General features: G+C 41.6%; 1 protein-coding gene across 1 annotated transcript in view; it reads right to left on the reverse strand.

Annotated features, from left to right (window-relative positions):
• LOC141911993 (uncharacterized) overlaps positions 1-15,015 on the reverse strand; it is a 30,198-nt gene extending 15,183 nt beyond the window's left edge. Inside the window, exons 1-17 of the mRNA XM_074803138.1 lie at positions 14,884-15,015; positions 14,005-14,154; positions 13,397-13,464; positions 13,135-13,214; positions 12,502-12,557; positions 11,959-12,017; positions 11,543-11,687; positions 11,090-11,188; positions 10,339-10,475; positions 9,590-9,719; positions 9,069-9,113; positions 7,590-7,708; positions 6,443-6,580; positions 6,158-6,272; positions 5,347-5,560; positions 4,289-4,398; positions 3,196-3,368 (exon numbers count right to left, since the gene is read on the reverse strand). Coding sequence (XP_074659239.1) covers positions 3,196-3,368; positions 4,289-4,398; positions 5,347-5,560; positions 6,158-6,272; positions 6,443-6,580; positions 7,590-7,708; positions 9,069-9,113; positions 9,590-9,719; positions 10,339-10,475; positions 11,090-11,188; positions 11,543-11,687; positions 11,959-12,017; positions 12,502-12,557; positions 13,135-13,214; positions 13,397-13,464; positions 14,005-14,134 — 1,818 coding nt within the window. The 5' untranslated portion in view covers positions 14,135-14,154; positions 14,884-15,015. The remainder of the gene's footprint in view (positions 1-3,195; positions 3,369-4,288; positions 4,399-5,346; positions 5,561-6,157; positions 6,273-6,442; positions 6,581-7,589; positions 7,709-9,068; positions 9,114-9,589; positions 9,720-10,338; positions 10,476-11,089; positions 11,189-11,542; positions 11,688-11,958; positions 12,018-12,501; positions 12,558-13,134; positions 13,215-13,396; positions 13,465-14,004; positions 14,155-14,883) is intronic.
• Positions 15,016-24,315: the final 9,300 nt, after the last annotated feature.

Consider the following 24,315-nt stretch of genomic DNA (forward strand, 5'->3'; position numbering starts at 1 on the left):
GTACGATACGAGGTCCCACACATGCCAAGGTTTGACAATCACAAGTGGTAGCTATGCCAAGGTTCCACACACTCGCCAGTGATAGCTACAGCAGGGTTTGACACTTGCCAGTGGTAGCTACGCCAAGGTTCCACACACTCGCCAGTGATAGCTACAGCACGGTTCGACACTTGCCAGTGGTAGCTACCCCAAGGTTCCACACACTCGCCAGTGGTAGCTATGATCTGCTCCACACACTCGCCAGTGGTAGCTACAATATGCTCCACACACTCGCCAGTGGTAGCTACAATATGCTCCACACACTCGCCAGTGATAGCTACAGCATGATTCGACACTCGCCAGTGGTAGCTACGCCAAGGTTCCACACACTCGCCAGTGGTAGCTACGACATGCTCCACACACTCGCCAGTGGTAGCTACTACGTGTTTCTAGGTGATACAGACTGTTCTTCGATCTCCAGTTTACTGAGTATATCCAACGACATACACTTACAAACGCAACCGGTCACCGGGCATTCCATGTGCTCCCTGCAAATAAAAACAATACAGAATCAATACTCCAAACTGGATAATTTCTAGTAGGAGATGGACTGGGGCAACGTAAAATGTCTAATATCTGGTGTTTATAGTTTATTTTCAATTAGAAATGTCTCAGTTGAAACACTGAACACATGTGAAGTATGGATGATCAGTTTTTGAAAGTGTGCTGATAAAATCTCTAATGTCTGTTGTTTGTAGTTCATTTTCAATTAAAAATGTAAGGTGAAGCACTGAACACATGCGAAGTGTGGACAATTAGTTTTTGAAAGTGTGCTGATATTGTCAAATACCTGGTGCTTGTAGTTCATTTTCAATTAGAAATATCTCGGGTGAAGTACTGAATACTGATGCTAGTATGGCTAACAGTTTAAAAGCGTCTGCCCGAGCTGCGGATTGATAGGTGCGTGGTACGGAGTCGGGCTTTACGAACTTACTTGAACCATTCGGTAATATGATTAGCGTGACCGCCGTGACGACAACCTTGACACCACGTGAACCAACTCGAAAACTCCGACATCTTCAAACCGTCTTTGTCGGCGTCTTTTTGTTTATCCAACGTGAAACCGGACGGCGTTCCCATGTTGATCAGACACAGCGCGCATCTCGGCAGCGGCTTACGACATCCCGGACAGCTCGTCACCTAGAAATACCGGTTATAGAAATGCCGCGTGTGGCGCTCAGTGGGTTTAGGCGAACAAAAAAAATTTTGAAACTTTCCTTGAATGTTTCATACATTTCTTAAATTATCGAACATCTTTTTAACCCTTACAATGCGTCTACACCGTAGTGCGGTGTATGAATCGGTGATGTATGTACTTCGCTAGTACACTACATCGCATTTGTCGGTGTAATGATTAACTAGTCCTTATCTCTAGTGAAAGATGGCAGCACTCGTCGAACACGACAAAATATTGGTACCCGACAATATGCCGCACTGCGGTGTAGAAGCACTGAAGCAGTGCACCCATTAAAATCTTATCATATTCTCAAATTATCTCCAGCTTTTGGGTATCGACAATCAGCACTCATAACGAGTTAAGCGAGTGTCCATCTTTGACATCCATCTAACCCCTGTAATCGTACAGGTTTATATACGTACTTTCGATTTGTTCGGCGATCCACCGCTGAACACGTGGTAATGCCGCGTACGAGCCGCGTTCATCGAACTGTACGATATCGATTTGCCGCAGAAATTACAACTGACGAATACTTGTTGCAGCGGTCGATTCAGCGTGTCGAACTGCTGTCTGTGAACATCGAACTCAGCTCTACAACGACACAATAATAATATACAATGTTCATGTATCTGAATGTTCAAAACGTATCTTTGAATGCTAATTCTCCTTGGATCCTAAAAGTCTTCCAAATATATGTATTTCATACACGCGGTTTAGTCTTATCCTATGTAATCCACACATTACGTATCAGTTGCACAGTCAGTCCGGGCGAAAATCCAAATTTGGTCTCTAATAATCAATCATAAGAGATAAATATGATACCGAGTCCATTTATATATTGATACGAACCTTTGATGCCACAATCTCCACTGGTCTAACAAATCTCTATAACTGAAAATAAATGAGAAAAAATCTGTAGATAATCGCGGGAGAAGTTGGTGAGATAAACTTATGTAGTGACGACATACACAGGGTGACGGTCGACCAGGGACTGATACAGTTAGCTGCACTGGAATGCACGGGGACTGACTGATGGTCAGACATGGTCGGGCAGGGATTGACAGGGTTGGACAGTGACTGGTTGATGGTGAGACAGGGTCCGGCAGGGACTGACAGGGTAGGACAGGGTCAGAGAGTAACGTACCTTTCGATCCACATAAGAACTCGCGGGTCGCGCGATATATCGCTGGGGAATGCTTGTATCGCGGCGAGCGACGCCGTCTGCACGTCGCCGGTCAAATCGACGTAACGCTGTAATAACTGTAAACCTTCGCTCGTTAAACCCGTCAATAAAACGCCCTCTAAATTTCCTTCGTCGATCATTTTATTCGTCAGTTTATCGACGTAGTCGTTCAACAGCGCGTCCGGTAGGAATATACACGCGAACGCGACGCGATCCTGAATCGCCATTCCGGTCTCCTTCTACAAATACATCGATATAGCACGTTGGTGTTCAGAGTCGTAATTCTTAGCCGTTTTTAGACCAGCTACAAACCCTATCAGGGTTCGTAGTTGTGAGACTATCATGAAGATTAGCACTTTCCGAGGAAGTGAACGAAACCCTCCCGAAAATTTTCAAAGTGCCCTTCAAAAATTCAGTGTCCCAAAAATTTTTGTCAAGATTTTTCGAAATTTGGATACAATTTTGATGTTTTTCTTTTATATGAAAAGTAATCCCGTCTAAAATGATTAATGCGGGTACCCGGGCACTGCATATAAAGATATCCTTTTTTTCAATGGAAAAGTGCCTTTTTCACGGTGAAATAGTGCCCTCCTTTTCTTGATATAGAACCACCCCTCCAAAAAGCTTGGCACAGACCAGATACTAGCTCAAAGAAACATTTTCCGACTTTCTTTCTATTATTTGTCATAATTTTTGCGGGATCTCACTGTTTGTCACAACGCACAGTCACATACATACTATAGTGTCTTTTATAAGTGTCTTATTGGTGAGGATATAGAGAAAATGCTATACAAACCAGCACGTCTTTGTAATTGTCGGATTCGTTGGTGAGAAACGCGAACATCGCGCGTATGTACGGACTCATCAACTGCGTCGTCATCGTGCCGCACATCTCCCTCCACAGCGCGTCTTTATCGTCCGTGTATCCCGACAACGCCATCGCGACGATGCTCAAATTGATACTGCCGTCTGTCGGAAAGAGAATTCAGAATCTTTAACCTTTTCAGTGCGTCTACACCGCAGTGCGGTGTATAAATCGGTGATGGATTTTTCTAGTTCACCGCACTGCGGTGTATTGAGGTTATTAGTAATTAGTTTTTATCTCTATTGAAAGATGGCAGCACCTGTCAAACATAGTGAAATATTAGTAACTAACGATGCACTGCACCGCGGTGTAGACGCACTATAGTGGTATTTGCGTTATTCAACACACTAGGGTGGAATTTTAAAAATTTTCAATTTATCTCCAGCACTATAGGGTATTAATTAGTCAGCACTGAAAGGGTTAATGAATGGGTAGTACGAGCTACGTCACCAGATGGCGACATTAACGGTACGTTTCATATTCGTTCGATTTTCTACTTTGAATTGGATATTTTTCGCTAACAAATCCAAACGTTTTCACACGAGCCTTGAAAAAGATTTCAATGATTCGCTTTTTCGATTTTTTATCGAAACAAAGAAGAAATCGAAGCCCACGGCGAAGCTGCTAGCGACACCTGGTGGATGCTCAAAAGCCGCGGTCGTATCGACAAATGATATCATCATTACTAGGGGTGCGGGGACACCACGACCGCTTGGAAAGTGGTTTAAAATGCTCGACAGTCTGACAATTTCAACGTTCAACGCCCCCTGGTGAACATATACTGAAACCGAAGACCATGAAACCCACCGCAATCATAGAACGTGTCATGAGCTATGATTCTGCAATTAATTGTGGTAACAAAATATGGCTAGGTTCCACCTTGATAATACGAACACACTAAGATATTCAGCTATCCAACGCCCCCTGGTGACAATACGTATGCAAAAAACCAATGACCCTGTATACGAAAGCGAACTTAATAGCCGGCAGGGACCGGAGCCCCGAGTGGGCTGAAATGTTGTACCTTTCTTATTGTGAGTCGATCCTTTCTTTAAAACGTCGATGGCCATGCGCAGTTTGAGATTGAACAGCGCTATAGCCGCTGCCCGCTCGTACTGTTTATCCGCTTCCAATCTGCAAAATAAACCAATCAAAATAATAACTGTTTTCTGCGATACGCGGAATACAACCTCGATTCGCGGCTGACCGTGCTGTTACTACGTCGCATGAGTGACGGGCATCCCGAGGATTTTTCGAAGGGGAGTCGAATTTTTCTTTACGAAAAACCAACATTTTATAACACAAGAATAATACAGTGGAACCTCGTTATAACGAACTCAAATACAACGATTCATCGGATATAACAAATATAGAATTTCGTCCCAAGTGAAACAATTTCACTAATTTCATACCGGATATAACGAACTATCGTTTATAACGAACATATTTCTAGTCCCATGAAGTTTGCTGTAACGAGGTCCCACTTTATAGTCCCCATAATATGAACATTATACTAGTTTTTTAGACGTTAAAGCTATCAAGGGCGACCATTTTTATTTGACATGCTTTTCCCCATTACCTGACGTGTATGTTATTTTCCCCGAATCAATCCGCTTAGAATTTTACGCGCGATCTAGCAAATCTCGACAAATTCTCCTGACTTTTCCCTTCTTTTTTTCTTACAGCGGTGTCAGAACGTCGCGTAAAGCAAAGTCGAAGAGTCGCATTAACCCTTTCAGTGCGTCTACACCGCAGTGCGGTGTACGAATCAGTGATGGATTTTGCTAGTACACCGCACTGCCGTGTACAGATTTAATTAGTAATTACTTATTATCTCTCTTGAAAGATGGCAGCACCTGTCAAACACAGTGAAATATTAGTAACTAACAATACACCGCACTGCAGTGTAGACGCACTATAGTGCTATTCCCATTATTCAACACACTAGGGTGGAATTTTTCAGAATTTTCAAATTATCTCCAGCACTATAGGGTATTAATTAGTCAGCTCTGAAAGGGTTAAGGCATCGGACTTTTCATTAGGTCTTTATTTATTTCTTTGAATGCGGGCAGTCACGCGTACCTTTCGATAAAACACCGTAGACTGTACTCTTTATCGAACTCCCAGCCGCACAGCTGCATGGACTTCGCGCGGGCGTCGCTGCGGTACGTGTTCACCGTCGAACTGTAGCCCTCGAGCTGACGGTCGGCGACCTCGTCCGTTTTACAAGACACGTAGCTATCGTCGCCGCGTAGGAAACTGTTCACTCCGATGACTCGTTTCACGCCGCCTGCTCCTGAAACGCATAGTTAATCCTTTCCACGTCAGTGCCTATAATCCCGGACGGAATTACTTACGGTTATTATGTTACAGGGGTGCTCCAGTTTTCCATGAAATGGATTAATTCCTAAATCTATTTCAAGATGTAACTGAACTAATGGAGAAATTAAGTTAAAACCTTTCGTGAACATGGACACAAATATGAGCTAAAGGTATTAGGCTTATACAGCTGACGCTGCTGAGGTCTTGAAATTTGTGCAAGTGAGATAGGGATATCTGAGTTAGATTTAGAGTTAGAACAGTTGACTCCGTTCAAGTCAGATCTTTTGACTTGAGAGTGATATCTGAATTGGACGATACAGAAGACTCTGTTCAAGTCTGATCTTTTGACTTGAGAGTGATATCTGAATTGGACGATACAGAAGACTCCTCTCAATTCAGATTTCCTTACTCAAGAGCGATATCCGAGTTAGATGACACGATAGATTCCATTCAAGTCAGACCTAAAGACTTGAGTGATATCTGAGTTGGATGCTGCAGTAGACTCCGCTCGAGTCGGATCTTTTGACCGGAGTTGGATAGGGTGTAAGAGGTCAAAGCGTAGATATCTTACCCTTCAGAAGTTTCCCTTCATCGAATAGACTTCCGACTAAATCCAACCAATGCCACAGACTCTGTATCTGAGGGTTATTATCGGTTATGTAGGCGTTTTCCCAAATGTGATTCATCTGAAATATCAAAACACGAAACCAGTTAACTAGAAATGGCCACCAGTCAGCCATTTTTAAGAATTTCTATCAGTTAATATAACCAATCGCAACTCAGAATAAACCTAAAATCGTTTTTTCTTACAAATATGTCCCGTGGACACTGCGGTTTTTTGTCTCTAGATACATACCTTTAACCCGTAGCCGGCGTTCGCGCGTTTTTTCATAACGACCGAAATGTCTTCTTCGATGCCGGATTTTTTCACGCGTTCGCACTGGATCAGACGCTTGCCGCACGACCACAGTAACGTACGCGACGGGGACCACGTCTGCGGCGCGAGAGAGAGAAAGAAAACGTTTTTTAAAAAAATTTTGCAATATCTTTTCAACCAACATTCGAGCAACTGGCCCCAGGTAAATAGGTTTGTGTCATGTTGTACCTTGTACTAGTCTGATTACTCCAAGGTTGTACTGACACACCACCAGATTGTGCGACTAAGTAGTCGTTGTAATATCAAACTCGGTGAAAATTTTGCGACTAGTTTTTGTCAGTTTATGCTAAGAATTGGTTCCCCCAATTGACCTGTACATAGATTCTCAAATCAACCAGCGTTTAGCCAGAAATAAAAGAATTTTTAGGGATGAATTACATTCTATTTTTTGGTTGTACTGGAATCGCTGAACTTTGCGAAAACAATTCCAAATTTAGACACATTCAGAAACTTTTCTACGTCAAAAACCCACAATTTCCAATTCCATCATTAAAGATGGTTTTTAAAGTCTAGATCCGCCTGTAGTATTGTAAATAGTAGATATATTTGTATGTATTGGAAATAAAACCTATGTTTTAACCCTTTCAGTGCTGGCTAATTAATACCCTATAGTGCTGAAGATAATTTGAAAATTCTGAAAAATCCCACCCTAGTGTGTTGAATAACAGGAATAGCACTATAGTGCGTCTACACCACGGTGCAGTGTATCGTTAGTTACTAATATTTCACTATGTTTGACAGATGCTGCCATCTTTCAAGAGAGATAATTAGTAATTACTAATTAAATCAATACACCACAGTGCGGTGTACTAGCAAAATCCATCACTGATTTGTACACCACACTGCGGTGTAGATGCACTAAAGGGTTAAATACATGTGTATGTCTTTACTTTTACCCATTCGTAAATATCTATGAACAAAATTATCTTTACCCTCCACATACCATAGAAATGGTAGGAGAGTAATAAGATTATCTTAACTTAGGCCTATCTTTATATTGAATCTAGGTTAGTTTCCTAGGTTCGTATAAAAATCTTATCGGGATTTTTCAAACGTTCAAACTCACCACGCTGATTCGTTCGAACACCGATACGTCGCGTATTACTCCACCAGGTGTCACCGTTAACATGCGATTCTCGTGCGTCGGGTGCCACGCGAACGACGACACTACCTGCTGTCCGTACGCTGAAATGACGAACCCTCAGATTAACCCACACTGATCATCCCTTCTGTTTCATAGTGTGATAGGGTGGCTCCGCTGTATGTTAATACTGTATTGTGGCGCCCTCTGTTTTTGTAATTTTGTGGACACACTTCCGTTTTGGAAAGAAACCGGAATGGAAAGGTAGCTTTTCGTAAAATAAAGCGATATCATCATATACTTTATTCGGTATTCATTGTTTAATTTGGGTGCTGTTACTCGTCAATTGAGGACACCCATAATCCACCCCTCGTCGTTTTGATATAGCTTCCCGCAGCTTGTCCCGGCCCATTGGTGCGGACACTGTGGTAGGTAGCAGGAGCGAAGAACCCAGGACCGCTTGGAGGATATACGTGACCTGTCACCCGAGGAGTGTTGGCGACTTGTAGAGCCTGAGCCTGACGTTCGGTGTTACGCGGTCAACGTCGGCTCATCATACAGGTGACGCCGTCGGCTCTGTGACAATAGAAATAGTGCTTATTCGGTGGTCTATCAGGGTTTCCAGTGGTAATAATAATATAACTTTATTTTCCCTCGAATTACAACACGATTATATACATACAAAGTTATTTAAAAGAATACAAGGTATGTTATGTTAATCAATCAATCAATCAATAACTCAGTGTCTGTAACATTTATCATTTTTCAACATTATGGTTTCTGTCATCTATCACTTTATTATGCGTGCGTGCGTATGTGAGTGTGTGAGGGAGTGTGAGTGTGGTTCTTTGCATGTTGGGGGACTTGTACGTTTGACATAAGTCTTAACTGGCTTCTTCAAGTCTCCCCTGCTTAATATTAAAATATTTCATTTAACTTCATTTTTATAATGTATAATGATACATTGTAATTTTTAGTGGAAATAAATATATTATCATTATTATTATTATTATTATTATATGTAAGTGTCGTCATGGGCGCATAGACTAGTGTTAAGCTCTAGTCTATACGTCCATGGTGATATTCATGTTGTAATAAAAGGGCAGGGTCTTGGAGAAGCAACATAATGCTTATGGTAAGGCCAGGGTAAAAAGAAGTACTAAGAAGGACTTTTTCGGCAATTTTGGACTCAAAAGGAAGGACTTTCGGAAGATCTTTCAAATAAAACCATGGCCAATAAGGAAGAATTTTGACAATGGCTTCACCGGAAAACTAGTCATGTAGACCAGTCATACATTCCAGGGTAATTCCAATTATTAACATAATTTTCCTGTATATCCAATCTTACTGATCATATCATATCATATCATATCATCATCTTCATTATCATTTACATCTACACCTGCCCAGAATGGAACAGGGTAACCTCACTATCTACCCCAAGGCCCCAGATATTCAACTTACGATGGACCATTCTTTCAATCACCGCAGGCTCCAATTCATCCGATCCTGCAAAAAAACAATAAAATCAACGAATTACATCTTATGAAAATGACTACTAATCCCGAAACCTCTTCTTCCCTCCACTCTCCTCATCCCTCCATTGAAATCTCTTACATTCCCTTCTCTCGCTCTTGTTCTCTCCCTTCTCTATCCCACTCCCTCTTCACTCCCTTAACCTCTTCGCTACCATAGGTAATGTAACGCCCCTCACCAGAACATTTTCCCATATTCATATTTATTTTCAATTAAGTTCAGTATTTGAGGCACTGATTCGCCATCTATGAGTAAATAGTGTAACTAAATTGAAGCAGACGATTATTTAGTACGTCTATACACCAGCGGCATAGTGACTCACCACACTAGCAATTGTAGTATGTTAATCTATTTGCGACGTAAATATACGTCGCGCATGGTAGCGCGAGTCTCCCACTCACTCTCCTCTCTGGCCTCCCTCCCCTCTCTCCTCTATTCATTTTACGTACCTAATCCTGAATGTTGAACGTCGAACAACTTGACGACGGAGCTATCCTTAGTTAGACACGCGAGCAGACCGAACCTCGCCGTACACCACGACAGTTTAACCACGTTCCGCGGCTCTTGAAACGTTAAAACCTGAAATACGTCTGCTGTAAGGAAATGTATGTAAAACGTCACCTACGAATTATCAATCAAATATTTGCCGGCATTTGACTTTAAAGAACCATTCAAATAAACAACAGTTACTCGCGATTATTCTCTTATTGCTCTCATCAGGTGGCGCTGTACATATCTCATTATCTCTCAATAGGCACTAAACCCATCTCATTGTCTCATACTAGGTCGCCCTAAACATAAATCACTGTCTCTCAATAGGTGGCCCTAAAAACATCTCATTGTCTCTCGCTAGGTAGCCTAAACAAACCTCATTGTCTCAATAGGTGGCGCTTAACACATCTCATTGTCTCATACTAGGTTGCCCTAAACATACCTCATTGTCTCTCAAAAGGTGGCTCTTAACACATCTCATTTTCTACACTAGGTGGCGCTGTATACATCTCATTGCCTCTCACTACGCGGCACTGAATTACTATTATTTCTCTCACTAGATGGCGTTGCATCTTCTTGTCTTTATCGCTGTATATGTCAATCTTATTCTAAGCGGCGATGAATGCAACTGTATTTCCACATCGGCAGGCGGCGTCGTAGACGTCTCAATTTCTGCCACTAGACGGCGCTACGTTATAAAGGATACGGGTTTATCGAACGATCGGACGTCCCAGACTAGAATTTGACCCTCGTGACACGAGGCTAAACGGTGTTCGCAATGAGGGTCGACGCTGACGCAATAAACAGCTTTATTCACGGTCATATTCTGCGGCCGGCTTATATCTGAATGAAAACATCATCAAATTATTCTCATTATCTTCAATCCCCTGTCTGCGTGTGTACCCCGAAATGCGGTGTATTATCTACCAATCCTAAATTGTGCCTACCCCGCGGTGCGATAATGTATATGGGTTATGATTAATTACTTGAAATCCCTCTAACCCTTTAGTGCATCTACACCGCTGTGCGGTATATAAATCAGTGATGGAATTTGCTAATACGCCGCATCGCAGTGTTTCGGTGTCATTTGTATCTAGTTTTTATCTCTCCTTAAAGATTACAGCAACTGGCGAACATCGAGACGTAAATTAAATAATGATACACCGCACTGTTGGGTAGAGGCAATATAGCGGTACGCCTTTTATTTACCATACTACAGGGTAGACACAGTACAGAACCTAGTGCTATGCCCGTCATACATCGCATTACAGTGCAAAAATATTCTTTTTTAATTTCAAATTTTCTCCGACACATTAGGCTAAGGTATGTATATATGTGACAGCACTAAAAGGGTTAAATCATTAATCTATTCACCAAACAGCTGCATATTCATGGTTCTAAAAACGAACCTCGAATATATGACATAACGCATATTAGTTCGTAAATATTTCCATTACCTCGTAAATCGAATATTTTCAGATATTTGTTCATTCCGGCGACCAGCGTTTTCGGTTCGTGTTGAAACCAACAGAGGGAGTAAGTAGACTCGGCCGGACCTGCGGGAGAAGAAGTTTCGAGAATTAATCACCACGTAAGCTGGTGACATCTGTTGACAAAATACGGAACTAATTCAGGTATCAATCAGCAGGACCCAGTACCAGTCATGACTTCGAATGGTCTTAAATCTCAAGACTGGTCTAAAGTTGTATAACAGACAATCTAACAGTTAAATTGGCTATAGAACTAAGATTGTCTTAGACTAGTCTTTAGTTTAGGCCACGACTGGCCGCACGCATATATCCCCGCGGGTGGACATTTTAAAAAATTTTCACATTGTCTCCAGCGCTTTCGAGTTTCAAGTAATCAGCATTGACAAGGTTTCAAACGCAGAGGGAGGGTTAAATCGATACCTAGTTCGATGAAAGACCGCGTAATCGACGAGTCGTCCAAATGTCGTCTGTCGGGCGTCATCATGTGACGCGACGCCGGCGACGAGTTCACGTCCCAGATTATAATCGAATTATCGGCTTTATGTTTCTCTAAAACTTCCGCCAACTGAAAAAACCGAGAAAAAATGACGTCCGAAATTTTGGTATGAAAATCTGCTTTGGGACCATTCATTTATTACGTAAGCATAAAATTTGACTTTTTCAATCCCCCGTCCCCCTCTGTACGCAAAATCGGCCATTTTTTTATAGGCCTATACAATAAGCATTACAGTACGCAATTGCACTGACCCCTCCCCTCTCCCCTAATGCGTACGTAATAAATAAATGATCCCTTTTTACACGAAATCACGCAATCGGAGCATACATTTCGAACTTACCAAGTTAGTGTCGATAGGATTCCAGGATAGGGCGTGGCACGGGCGCTGGTGCCTGGGCACTGAAATCAAAAACAAAATTTCTAAAAACCGGGCTCACAGTGGTAAGGCCAATGCTAAAGTATACACTTTTCTTATCATAAATGTAAGTAATCCTTATGTATGTTTGTAAGGCAACACTTTAGACGGCAGCCCTGGTCCTAATCCACAACATAAATCATCGAAGCCCAAAATATTTAGGCATTAATATTGGCACAAATGCGTAATTGTCCAAGAAACTCATTTCGGATACTGAAAGTCAAAAGTTAAAGAGTACTTTGTAAGCACTTTTGCATAACAATTTTTGTGTAAGTGATCAAGCACTTTTTAGGGGCCTTAATGAATCTTTTAAAAGTTAACACTTTTAAAGCACTTTTCGAATTTTTGCGAAAGAGGGAATTTGGTACCTAGGGTCAAATCAACTCATAGGGTTAGTGAACTTGATCCCATCTATGTAAAAGACAAGAAGCTGTTCGAACGCAAAGAGGTCTCTCTCTCTGTACTTACCGAATTCTTTTCCGATCAAATCGTCCGGGTCGGAATTTCCGGTTCCTTTTCCGAAACTAAAATTCAAACGTTCAAAGACGATTAAATCGCATCTAGCTTGAAGTTCGAACGACGCACAATCGTTTTTCACGGTTTTATCAAATTCCTCGCGTTTTCCGGGAGAAAAATCGGTTCGCAAAGTTTTCCCTAATTTCCTGAATCGTGGTCGGCCGCTGCATTAAGGTCATTCCTAGCGTATATCATACCGGACATTATAGTTTTCTTTCCTATTTTACGACGGAAACAACTGTTTTTAAATACAGTTGGAGCTACCATAATCAGAACGGTCGCTTTACGCCCGTTTACAAATTCCCTAATTTTGCCATTGTTAAAACACGAAAATTCCCCGATTGAATATGTTAAATCTTGTGTTTTAAAATGTAACAATCAATTCACTTTTCGTGAATCGCGTATTGATAGAAACTTGTGGGGTCTATAGCATATTAGAATTCCCTGAGCTTTCCGGAAAGTTTTGCAAAATTTTGGGTTTTTCACCGGTTTTTTCCCTAAATTTTTCCGATTCCCGAGTTTTCGAAGGTTCACCGGGTCAGTGCGGCCGCCCGAGGGGGGGGGGATGACAGATAGCAAACAAACCTGGTTAACACGACTCTTCCGTTAGCCTGTCCGACCGCGATAAGATGATCGGGATTTCTCCGCGGACACCACGATATACACTACAAAAAAATACGATAAACGGCGATTACTTATCATCGAGGAGACCCCCGCCTACCGTGCTGCCCCCTAGTGATACAAATAAGCAACGACGAGTATACACAACAATTTACAATACACGGGACATGTTTGAGAAGCCATACAGTATGTGCTGCCCCCTAGTGATGAGAATTCGAACGCTTACTTTCATGTATTGATGATTGGTGTTGCTGGATAGTAGACTGGCGTGAACACCATCGGCGATACGCATTCCTGCATATAACAGAGAGAAGAGACGGTTAAAATCATTCACTGGGAACATCCGAGAGAGGGAGGTGGGCAGGAGTGGATCCGGGGTGCTAGAGCAACCCCTTCGGGAAAATATCGTTTGTAAAGCGCATCGTATTCAGTTTTTTTAACGAGCCTTTGGATCTACCCATAGAGGATTAACTATTGCAGAAAATTTTTTTTCGGAAAATTTCACCCCAGTGTGTCGGGCATGTACCGCTTGCATCTACACCGCGGTGCGGTGTATCATTAATTACTAATATTTCATTACCATGTTCGACAGGTGTGCCATCTTTCAATGAAGATAAAAACTAATTACTAATTACATCAATACACCGCAGCGCGGTGTACTAGCAATAATCAATCACCGATTTATACACCGCACTGAAAGGGATAAGTTTTCACGAATGCACAACTGTCCGTAGATGTTAAACTAATGTCACGGTGCCCGGGGGTGGGGGGGTTGGGTCGTCAAATGAATATAATGAACAATGAACCCGGTTCAGACATGAAACAACTACTCACCTTGACCTTTCGCCGAACTGGTTTTCGTTCGTTCGACCTTGTACAAACTCAAGTCGGTGCCGAACGTGACGAATTTATCCTCGTGATTCGGAGACCAGACGATGTCCACTTTCGCCGAGCTGATCGCCATGTTGAACACCCCGAATCAGACTAGAAAAGAAAAACATACAAGGGTTCTCCATATGAATTTTGAAAGGGCTGCATTCATTGTTAAGCTTAGACATCGCGGCCGACCCCTAAAAATACCAAAACTTAGGCCTAAGCTTTTTTTGGTGTAATCTCCTTTTTTTCACATAAAACCAATATTTTCAAAGCAATCAACAGCACCGAGACAGAATGTTGACTCTGGAAGGGGTAGCGTATATTTCATAGGGCCAAGGGGGTGGCTGATTTTCAGCACAGAGGTGGATGTTAAAATTAAAGGGGTGGCCGCTGCGTGGGAACACTGCACACACAGGCCCTTAGCGGTCTTACTGCAGTTTGGGTCACCTATCCACTGGGTGGCGCTAGTGTTATTAAAGAATAGCGTTATGGTAAGGTTAGGTACATAACCATTAGGGACACCTAAACTGTAGTCATACCCAAAATTATTATAATAGGGACTAGGCCCAGGGTGTCAAAATTTGGTAATTTATGTAGAAAAATAAAAACAACTTATGACGTCACGAGTCAAAGTGAATTTGTTGGAAAAGAGTTAAACGGTACGGTACGTCTGGTGGATTGCGCGCGGGCGAGGTGAGGCCACCACGGTACCAGACAGACACTACCACCACCGCAAGTCCGCAGTACCGGCCGGTGTCACACGACGCGAGACGGGACGCAGTCAACATTTTTTCCTCCTCATTCCATAAATTCAGCAGACAAGTTTACGAAACTTACCCTAACACCCTGTTATAACACAACGAATCGATTGTCACTACTTATTTAAGGATATACCGAGTTGTTTGCTCTGATTCGGAGATTTATTGCTGTAATTTTGACATTTGGGTACCGACGGCGGCCATTGAGAATATGCGTACAACACGGATTCGGACTAAATAAGCGGATCGGCGGCGTAGGTCCGAAAACAGTACGAAACGCCGGCGCCGCAGTAGTTTTCCCAGAGTCACCCGTGCGACCCAACGAAAACAGCACAATAAATCTGGACTCGAACCAATATTGATTTAGTAGAGCTTCCGTTATGTGGTTGTAAACTTTAGGAACTTAAAAAGCGATTCGTTAGTTATGGGTAAATTTCATGTTTCCAGTTAAATTAGGGGGTTCTCGTGCCGGCGATGGACGAGTAAGTTTGCATTATTCGAAAGTTTTGTGACCAAGAATAAGAAAAATAATCCTCCCACTCTGATCACCACTTAGATATAAATACCTTTCGGAACTTAGATGTATTAAAAATCCAACTTTAAATTTGGCTAAATTCATCAAAATAGGTCTAGATGTATATAAATCCCCCCGGTAGTACATGTATTGTAAATATATGTATTGTAAATAGTAAGAAGTATATTATGTACATAAGTGTGAGACCAGTTAATTAAGTTTTGTAGCTTTTATTACCGTTTATGTAATTATTGTAAATACTGTTTATTCCTCCATACACCATGGAAATGGTTGGAGTGTAATAAATATTCGTATTCGGTGCAAATTCTGTTCGAAAAGTTACTCGCAGAAGGCTTCACTGAATCAGCATGTGAAAAAAAACTGATCGGTTTGAAAAAGTTTCGGAAACAGCAAAAGAGGGGAATACCGCCTCCGAGAAGGTCAATAGTGATTCAAAGATTGAATCAGATTCCGACACTGAGGAGGGAACAGCAGGCGCGGATCCAGGACGTTATTTTAGGGGTAGCACAAAATCAAAAGGGCAGGCAATATTTTAAAAGGGCACTATCCCCTTCAGATGAAATTTCCAAGCAGTTGGAATTCTTTCCTCAAAATAAAAACATAGTAATAATTTTCGGGGGCACTTAGAAAATCTAGAGGGTAGCGCGTGCCGCGTGTGCTACCCCCTAGATCCGCGCCTGAACAGAATCTGACGGAGACTTTGAGGGAGAAGAAAGGAAATACGATAAGAAAGATGAAATACGACAACAACGCGATACGTTCTGGTAAAATATGGATTTTTATTGAACATGAATGAATAATAAGAAAGATGAAATACGACAACACTACGCGATACGTTCTGGTAAAATATGGATTTTTATTGAACATGTGAATAATAATCAATTGATGAAAGATTGCCACCAGGCAGCAGCAGCTTCATTACCAATGACAGATGTAGATCATTCTGTGAGGAGTTGATCAAAAGTTTGCTACAAGCGGTGCAGAAATAGCTTATGGACAATATGGGTTACGGCAACGCAAGCGAGATTCGACCATTATCCGCCAGGTGACGCTAGTGTACAGTACGACACTGGATTTCAAACTCAATGAGGACTCGGTGCCACCAGCTATCCCTCTAGATGGCGTGCGTATCGGTGCACAATCTAGCTCATTTTCGATGAACTTTCATCTAGATTTCTAGCCTCCCTCAGCAGAAATTAAGACAAATCACTCCTCTTGATAAACTCAGATGATCTTTAGGTTCGGTGAACTTTTACTGAAATCACCATTCAAAGAATTCGAGAAATTATGGATGGATTTTAATTGAAACTGAGAAGAAATCCTGGTATCGTTGTTGATTACGATTACGATTACGATTTTATTTACACTCCAACCATTTCCATGGTATATGGAGGAAAACTATTACACATGTATATACAAATATTTACAAAACAACACTGAAGTGATTAAAATATAGAGTTTGAATGACTATATACACTAGCGAACCTGGTGGATCCTTCATTGCCACAAGTGGAATCCTCGATTGCCACAGTCGATCGTAGCGTCTTCTAGAATCCAAAAAATCATTTCTCAAATTCTGCCGCATAGGCCTATGAACTCTTAAACAGATTAATCTAGATGCGTGATTTGCCTAATCGTTGGATCGAAAGACCGAAAACTGAGATCTAAGTTTGAAAATGAACTAATTTTGATCGAGTTCGTCCGATATCTCAGTGGCGCCATCTGACGGGATAGCTTGTGTGCCGGTATTAATTTGCATTTTCCAACAGTACACTCTAAATCTACTTCACTTTTGACCATTTTAGATGAAAACAAGGTTATCGTGATATTTTGACCATTTGTGACCTATTTGATGAGCTCCGCCCTCGGCACGGGCCTGTTTAACCCAGTTCTAATGTAAGAGCTGTGGTGAAGATATTAATTTCGCCGGAAACATTGGGATTCGAACCTACCGGCAAAAAAAGGTGTAACGCGATTATTATATCGCCGTGTTTCGTTTAAATCGGTCTCGTATAAGTTTCAGAGCCGTCTTCCTGAACGTGTCATTTACAATACAGTACAAGAAAAAATTAGACGTCGAATTCAACGGCGGAAAAAAAGCCCAGAAAATCGGATCGACATAGACGTGCCATTCGCGCGGTAAATCAGGAAGACCCTTGAAACGAGCGCGCACGTAACGATGTAACGTGGATATTGAGCCGGGCGACTCGAATATCAGAAAAATGAAAACAACTGATATCGCCATTTTAGTAGCCTTAATATCGATATTTCTGTTCTTATCCTCGGCTCCGTGTGCGATTAAATCCTCTTTACGTTTCGCCTGGATTTGTCGCAGTTTTATTATCAAAACAATATTGAAAATAACTAACAACGCAGTCGGTAGATACTCCTTAAAAGTTGGCCCGTAAACGGCGAAAAGTGACGAAGAAATATGCTTCAATAACTTCGAATCTCTTTTCTGGAGTTTCATTTGCTGACGGTTTGTGCAGACATCCAAAAAATATATGATTTTAATAGTTGCGAAATAAGGGCTATAAAGCAGTGCGAACATTACGAAACCTATAGCGGTCAAGACTTTGATTCGAAATTTTGTAATATTTCGTTTAGCGAAAAAAGGAAATAAAATCGATATAGTTCGTTGTACGACGACGCCGACGGTTATCCAGTTGCGTGTCAATTGTGACGCATAACGTGGCAAATGCGCTAAGACGTAAATCCAAGGCATATAATAAGGATGCGTACTTGCAAATATGAATTCCCCTTGTATCAGCAACGCTAGTAAATAGCGCACTGGGCTTTGTATTCCACCCCATAGTAAGAACATCAAGTCCCAAAAAGCCAAACAGCGTAACAGATAAAACGAAATGTGAGTTGCACTCTGTTTTTTTAGTGCGCTGATAACCAAAATGTTCAACAATATGCCGACTATCATGATCGAGAAGCCTCCAAAAAGAACTAGCTTTATCCCGAAAGTTGAGGCGGATAATCTAACGCCACAATCATCGCGGTAATAAATTGAGCCAGAGACGGATGGCTCGGCTGGAGAATAGACTCTAACAACCTGCGTGTCGGAATCCGTTAAGTTTCCATCCATTATTGGAGCGGATGATGCGCCGCAGTCTCCAGTCTACTCAATGCGAGGGGGTGTCTAGTGTCGACCTAACCCTAATTAGCGCTCATGTCGATATCAGTATCACAATACGCGTCACAGTTATTCTACAGTCCGAGAGTTCATATTTCTTACAGCGGAAACATACTATGAAATTTAAGAGCGAATTTATGCCGCTAATTGTTGGTGCACAGGTATGCACAGGAGTGCAGTATATATAGAAAATATATATATACTGCATTAAAAAAAAAATATATGTATATATACTGCATTCCTGTACATCAGGATATTATCAGCCATCATTAGAACTAATAACTTTAGTCGATGACGTAAAGCTACGTCGACACAGGCGCGGATCCGGGATTTTTTCCAGGAGGGGGTTCATAAAAATGTTAATGTTAAACTGCCGATTAAAATCTCTAATAATAGGGGGCTATATAGCATTTTATTTTGCTAAACATAAGATGATATGCTTCCGATTATGTAGTACTGTCTGGTTATGTAGTACTGTGGCGGACTAGGCTTAACCGAGTCCGTATCCCTTGTTTAGTTTAGTCCGTATCCATATTTTTATGTAAACCTGTAAGACCGGAAGCGGTCTCTTACAATCGTGTGGCAGAATAAAGAAGCCTATTGTTCGTGTTCATTGATGGAAATCGGTCCACAAAAAGAGACATCCCATCCACATTCGTGAATTGAAGTGACCAAAGAGATTCGTTACAGTACTGTCTGTTTTGGTAGCTGAGCGAGGGTGGGGCGTCACGACTCCTGAAACCCCTTCTGGATCCGCGCCTACACGACAACCACGTCTACACTACAACCACGTCTACACTACGTGCGCGTTCACACTAGGTGCGCGTTAAACTCTGGTTTCAATGTACCCGTCTACACTAGAAAAAATGCAGTTTTACGCGAACGCGGGTTCAAGGCAGAGTTTTCCGCGAAACCCGAATTTTAGAAACCCTTCTTGAAAAAGAAGGGTGCACTCCGCATTGAACCCGCGTTCTCATTTATTTCATCTAGCGGTGAGGAACAGCGTAAATATTTTAATCTGCACTTCCGACAACTTAAATTCTTCCACCAGTATCGTTCTTAACTACATGTAGCTTAATTTACTAAACTCAGTTTGCCATTTTGTTTGCTGGTTTGCCTAAAATTTTCCATCCTCCCTCTGCAGGGACTCGAACCTGATGGCATCGCTACACTCAGCCACGGCACGAACCCCTGCATCAGTAGACCGGGTGCGCAGGTACATGCGCAGCTTCCCGAACGAAAACTGGCGGCACCAATCAGATTGCTCGTTGTATAATCGTTGAGGCAAATTTCAAGGAAGAACTATAAATGGGAAAACCCGGGATAAAATAAAACGGGATTTTTGATTGGCTAAAAATCACATCATCTGAACTGCGCATGTATCTGCGCACACGGTCGATTAAGGCAGGGTTTCGTGCCGTGGCAATCTCGATGCCATCAGGTTCGAATCCCTGCCGGGGGAGGATGAAAATTTTCAACAAAGTCTTTAGGCGTTACATATTATGCGATGACTCATGTAGATGTAGTGTTTCTGCGATTTTTATTACCACCAGTTCCATATTTTTGTGGGCTAAGATCGCCACATTAAATGGTCCAGGTTCTGAGTAAAATAACCAAGACCGCCGGAGAGGTGGACAACGACCATATTATGTTTGGTGACTAAGTAAACTCTGATTTATTTCTCTACTCAATACAGCATAAGTACATGCGGGGCTTACATAGGCGGGGTTACATGAACTGAGGGGAGTACGTTACTGGTAACTGACAGACACGTAACAATTCCCGACATTTTTTCTTTTTTCTTCATCTGTAATTACTGTTGATAATGCCTTATTTCATTGCATGTTTATTTCCTATTACGTATATACTTGATTTTCTTTATCATAAATTTGTGATTGACCTTGTCATTTATTTTGTTGGTTAATTTCGTTTTATCTATTTACTAATTTTATTGATTGATTGTCCCTAATAAACCCACCACACCTACCGGGAGCGAAACAGGGGGTTTGATTTTGAAATCGGAAATCGTATATACTTGTTTTTACTGCACATGAGTCAGCTACGAAAGGTGTTTTTATGTGTATGCTGCTTAAAGTTTGAATTTTGAATTGTTTATTTAAGTAAACCCGGAAAATACATACCGCAGCCGCTGCATTCTCCTGGGTGAAGAAGTAAAGTTGTAAATCAACGTATGATCATCTGAGAATCTTTAGGAATGCTTTCATCGGCATGCTAATGGGTCAATACATGTATCTAGAAACGGGCCCTGATTGTTACGGCCCTCTTTGGCAGTGGTTGAAATTCGCCTATAGAGTTACGAGACGCAAAAATAACAAACGCTAGGAGCGTTCAACCTATTCCTACTAAGCGGTTGACAGACTATATACGCCAAGTAGCTATGTGCTCTACTCACGTGACCGATGCCATATAGGCTATAAGCCTAAACATGTTCTAGGCCTTGGTGAAATGGTATTGGATAAACAAACAACACAGCAAGCTCATGATCTTTAATGGTATCGGCGTTTAGTTTTTACTCGTATCGACTTCATATCAATAGTCAGTATGGTGTAAAGAAGAGGGTTGAGGGACGAGTTGATCGGCAAGAAAAGAACCGCCAGCCAAGCCGCCACCTGATTCGGTATCTCGACCCGAAGCACCGCGCAAAACTGCACGATGATCAACGGCAGCCAGCAAAATAAATTACAAAGATTTATCACCAAACTCCTGCGTGCTAAAATCAGTTCGGTAGGATCAGCTCTGCCCGAACCGGACCTGCTTCCAGATACAAGTTTGTACATCTGCGCATACATAACCATTATCGTAGCGAGTATTGCAGAGTTGAACACGGCGAAAATAGCGAATGAATATTGCCAGGCTTTCACGTCAATCGAAATCAAATGCATAGGTAAGCAAACCCCAGTAGTACCATAGTAATTGTTACCGAAATAGAATAATTGTGACAGCGGCATTACAGAAATTGTAACTATTGATAACCAACACACGCAACAAAGAACATATACACATCTCGGAGATGTGGTTGAGCTTCCAGAAAATGGATTAACAATTTTTGATAATCTATGACGAGTAAGAATAAGGAGAAACGTCAACGAGCCTTCACATGATAGAGTCACCATGACACCACCGAAATGACAAACATAACTATTCATCCAACGTTCAGAATTAAAATAATAAACTCCTTGATAAACGTAATCGGCTCCCGCGATCAAAAATAAATAAACCGACATCAAGAAATCACAAGCTGCGATATTGATAATAAGGATGTCGGAAGATACGTTGCGCTTTTCAGAGGACGATAGTTGAATTGATCGAAAACGAAATAGAATAACAATACTGTTTGCAAAGAAGCTAAATGAAGCGATAACCCAGATGATAGCTCTGAGGACCGTGTTACCCATCAGGTCAGAACAGGAGGAAAATGGATCTGCTTCAGGGAAACACTGGTCAACATTCGGAGCCATGCAGCAAAATTTGTAGGCATCTGATACAATAAATGCCAATGATGTCAAATTATCAAAAACACTTTTTTCTGCATTGATTGTTGCAGAATTGTTTGCTATGTCAAGGTTTTTAAGAGCATTCAACCCAAAAAAGGCATACATTGAAATATACACGATTGTGTTGCCGCTGATATTTAAAGACTGTAGTGATGATAAACCTTTGAAAACGTATTCAGCCAAAACGGACAGAGAAAGTCCATGAAGATCAAGACCTCGAAGCGACGTCAAACCTTGAAAACTGCCTTCTTCCAAATATCTCAGTGGATTTCCAGCTAAGAATAATTCATTCAAACTATACAAACCGGTAAATGTGCTTGCGGATATTGATGTTATGTTGTTGTATGTCAGGTCTAATGTATGTAGATTATGCAATTTTGAAAACGTTTTAGGTAAAATGTAAGACAATTTATTAGAGGAAATGTTGAGAAAGCGTAGATAAACGAATGAACGAAATGTCGACGTGTCGATGGTAATTCGGTTACCGGACATAATTAAAACTCGGGTTGTTGCCGAGAAAAGGCGTGTAATATTTCTTAAATCGGAATCTCCACAATCAATCCGATGCCCTTGACATTTGCAACCTCTAGGGCATGTAACGTTACAGAAAGCCTCGTCATCGGTGGTACTTATGCAATGCACAACGCCATCACATACTTCAAATTGTGGAATACATCGATTTTCGTGGCCGCACCTAAACATTCCTGGACATGAAAATGACTCGCAGTCTTGTTCATCTTCTGAATTAGGACAATCTGATTGACCATCGCACACCTGTCTGATCGGTATACAATACGATGCTGGACATTTTACAGTACCAATTGGACACTCAAATTCTTCACATCTCAATATATGCTCGACGTTTCTACAAACTGAGTGACCATTTCTCTTTCTTTCAAGAATACATCTTTTACGTCTCGAATAACAATGGGGAGAACTGAAAGAACACCTTTGTTCATCAGATTCCGTACAGAGATTTGTGAAGTTTGTCGCACATTGGTTCTTATCATTGCAATGAACCATAGGATCTACTGTTACATTAGAAGTTATTACTAACTCATCCTCCTCGAGGCTTCCACTGCAATCCACGACACCATCCTGATACAACTGAGAACTGATACAGTCTCCACTATTACACAGAAATCCCTGACACAGGTGTGCAGTGCATCCCATTTCATCCGAACCGTCGTTACAATCAACTACTGCATCACATCTGTTAGACCTACCGACACATTGACCACTTTTGCAGCGAAATTGTGCGGACAAACACGGCGGATGAAAACACGAGCTCTCATCGGTACCATCCACGCAATCTTGTGCGAAATCACAGAATCCACTTATGGATACAACCTGACCATCATTGCAGTGGAACTGACTGTGTAAATTTCTTTGCGTACAATTTAGTTCATCTTCCCCGTGTTGACAGTCGTGTCTGGTATCACATACCCGATGGTCGCTGATACATCTTTGATCGTTACATTTAAACTGCCACGATTTACAACCGCTTATAGAAGCTAAATCCTCATCAGTTGCATTGTAGGAACACAAAACAGAATGCGCAGTATCTGTTTGAATTTTCCAGGGTACCAGTTCCCAATAAACCGATTGATTATACGTATATTCATCCCTGGTAACAAATGGTTTTATGGCCCTCCATTGATTCCCAGAATCCTTAGTTAAAATAGCCCCATATTGGTGCTGAAAACGTAATCTGTCGATCAATTCGTAAACGTGTAAATCCTGTATAATACCTATTTCACCACTGATGCCATGACACATTTCTTTTGCGTTGAAAATATCGAGAATCTGATGTTCGTTCCAGTTTGTCAATATTTGATAACAACGTCGAAATACACCTAGCCAACCGAGTGGACATGCCGAGTCGTTATTCTCACGTGATAATTTGTCTCTTATTTGAAATTTACTACTTGTCTTCGAAACATTTTCAGTTTTATTTTCACTGATATCGATTTTTTGCGTTTCACAAATGAAACTCGTGTGAACCTCTTCGATTTGACACGGGAATCGAACCCAGTTCGCCGATCCTCGCGGATTATTCAGTATCATCGCCGTGCACGGCATGTTAACGTCGTTTATCGGTTGTTTTCTTTGTGGAGATATCAACCCTCGAATAACTGCTGGTATCGTGTCGTTCTTCGTAGGTTTATACCACTCCGTGTAGCTCAACGGTTTTCCATCAGTCCACGCGTAATGACCAGATCTAGACTAGAGATATAGAAAATACAAAATCAAGTGATATACTAAGAACGAAAGGAATTACGCGGAGGAAAACCATTATCTACATGCACTAATAGCTGA

The sequence above is a fragment of the Tubulanus polymorphus genome, chromosome 10 (genome assembly GCF_964204645.1).
Source record: "Tubulanus polymorphus chromosome 10, tnTubPoly1.2, whole genome shotgun sequence".
NCBI lineage: Eukaryota > Metazoa > Nemertea > Palaeonemertea > Tubulaniformes > Tubulanidae > Tubulanus > Tubulanus polymorphus.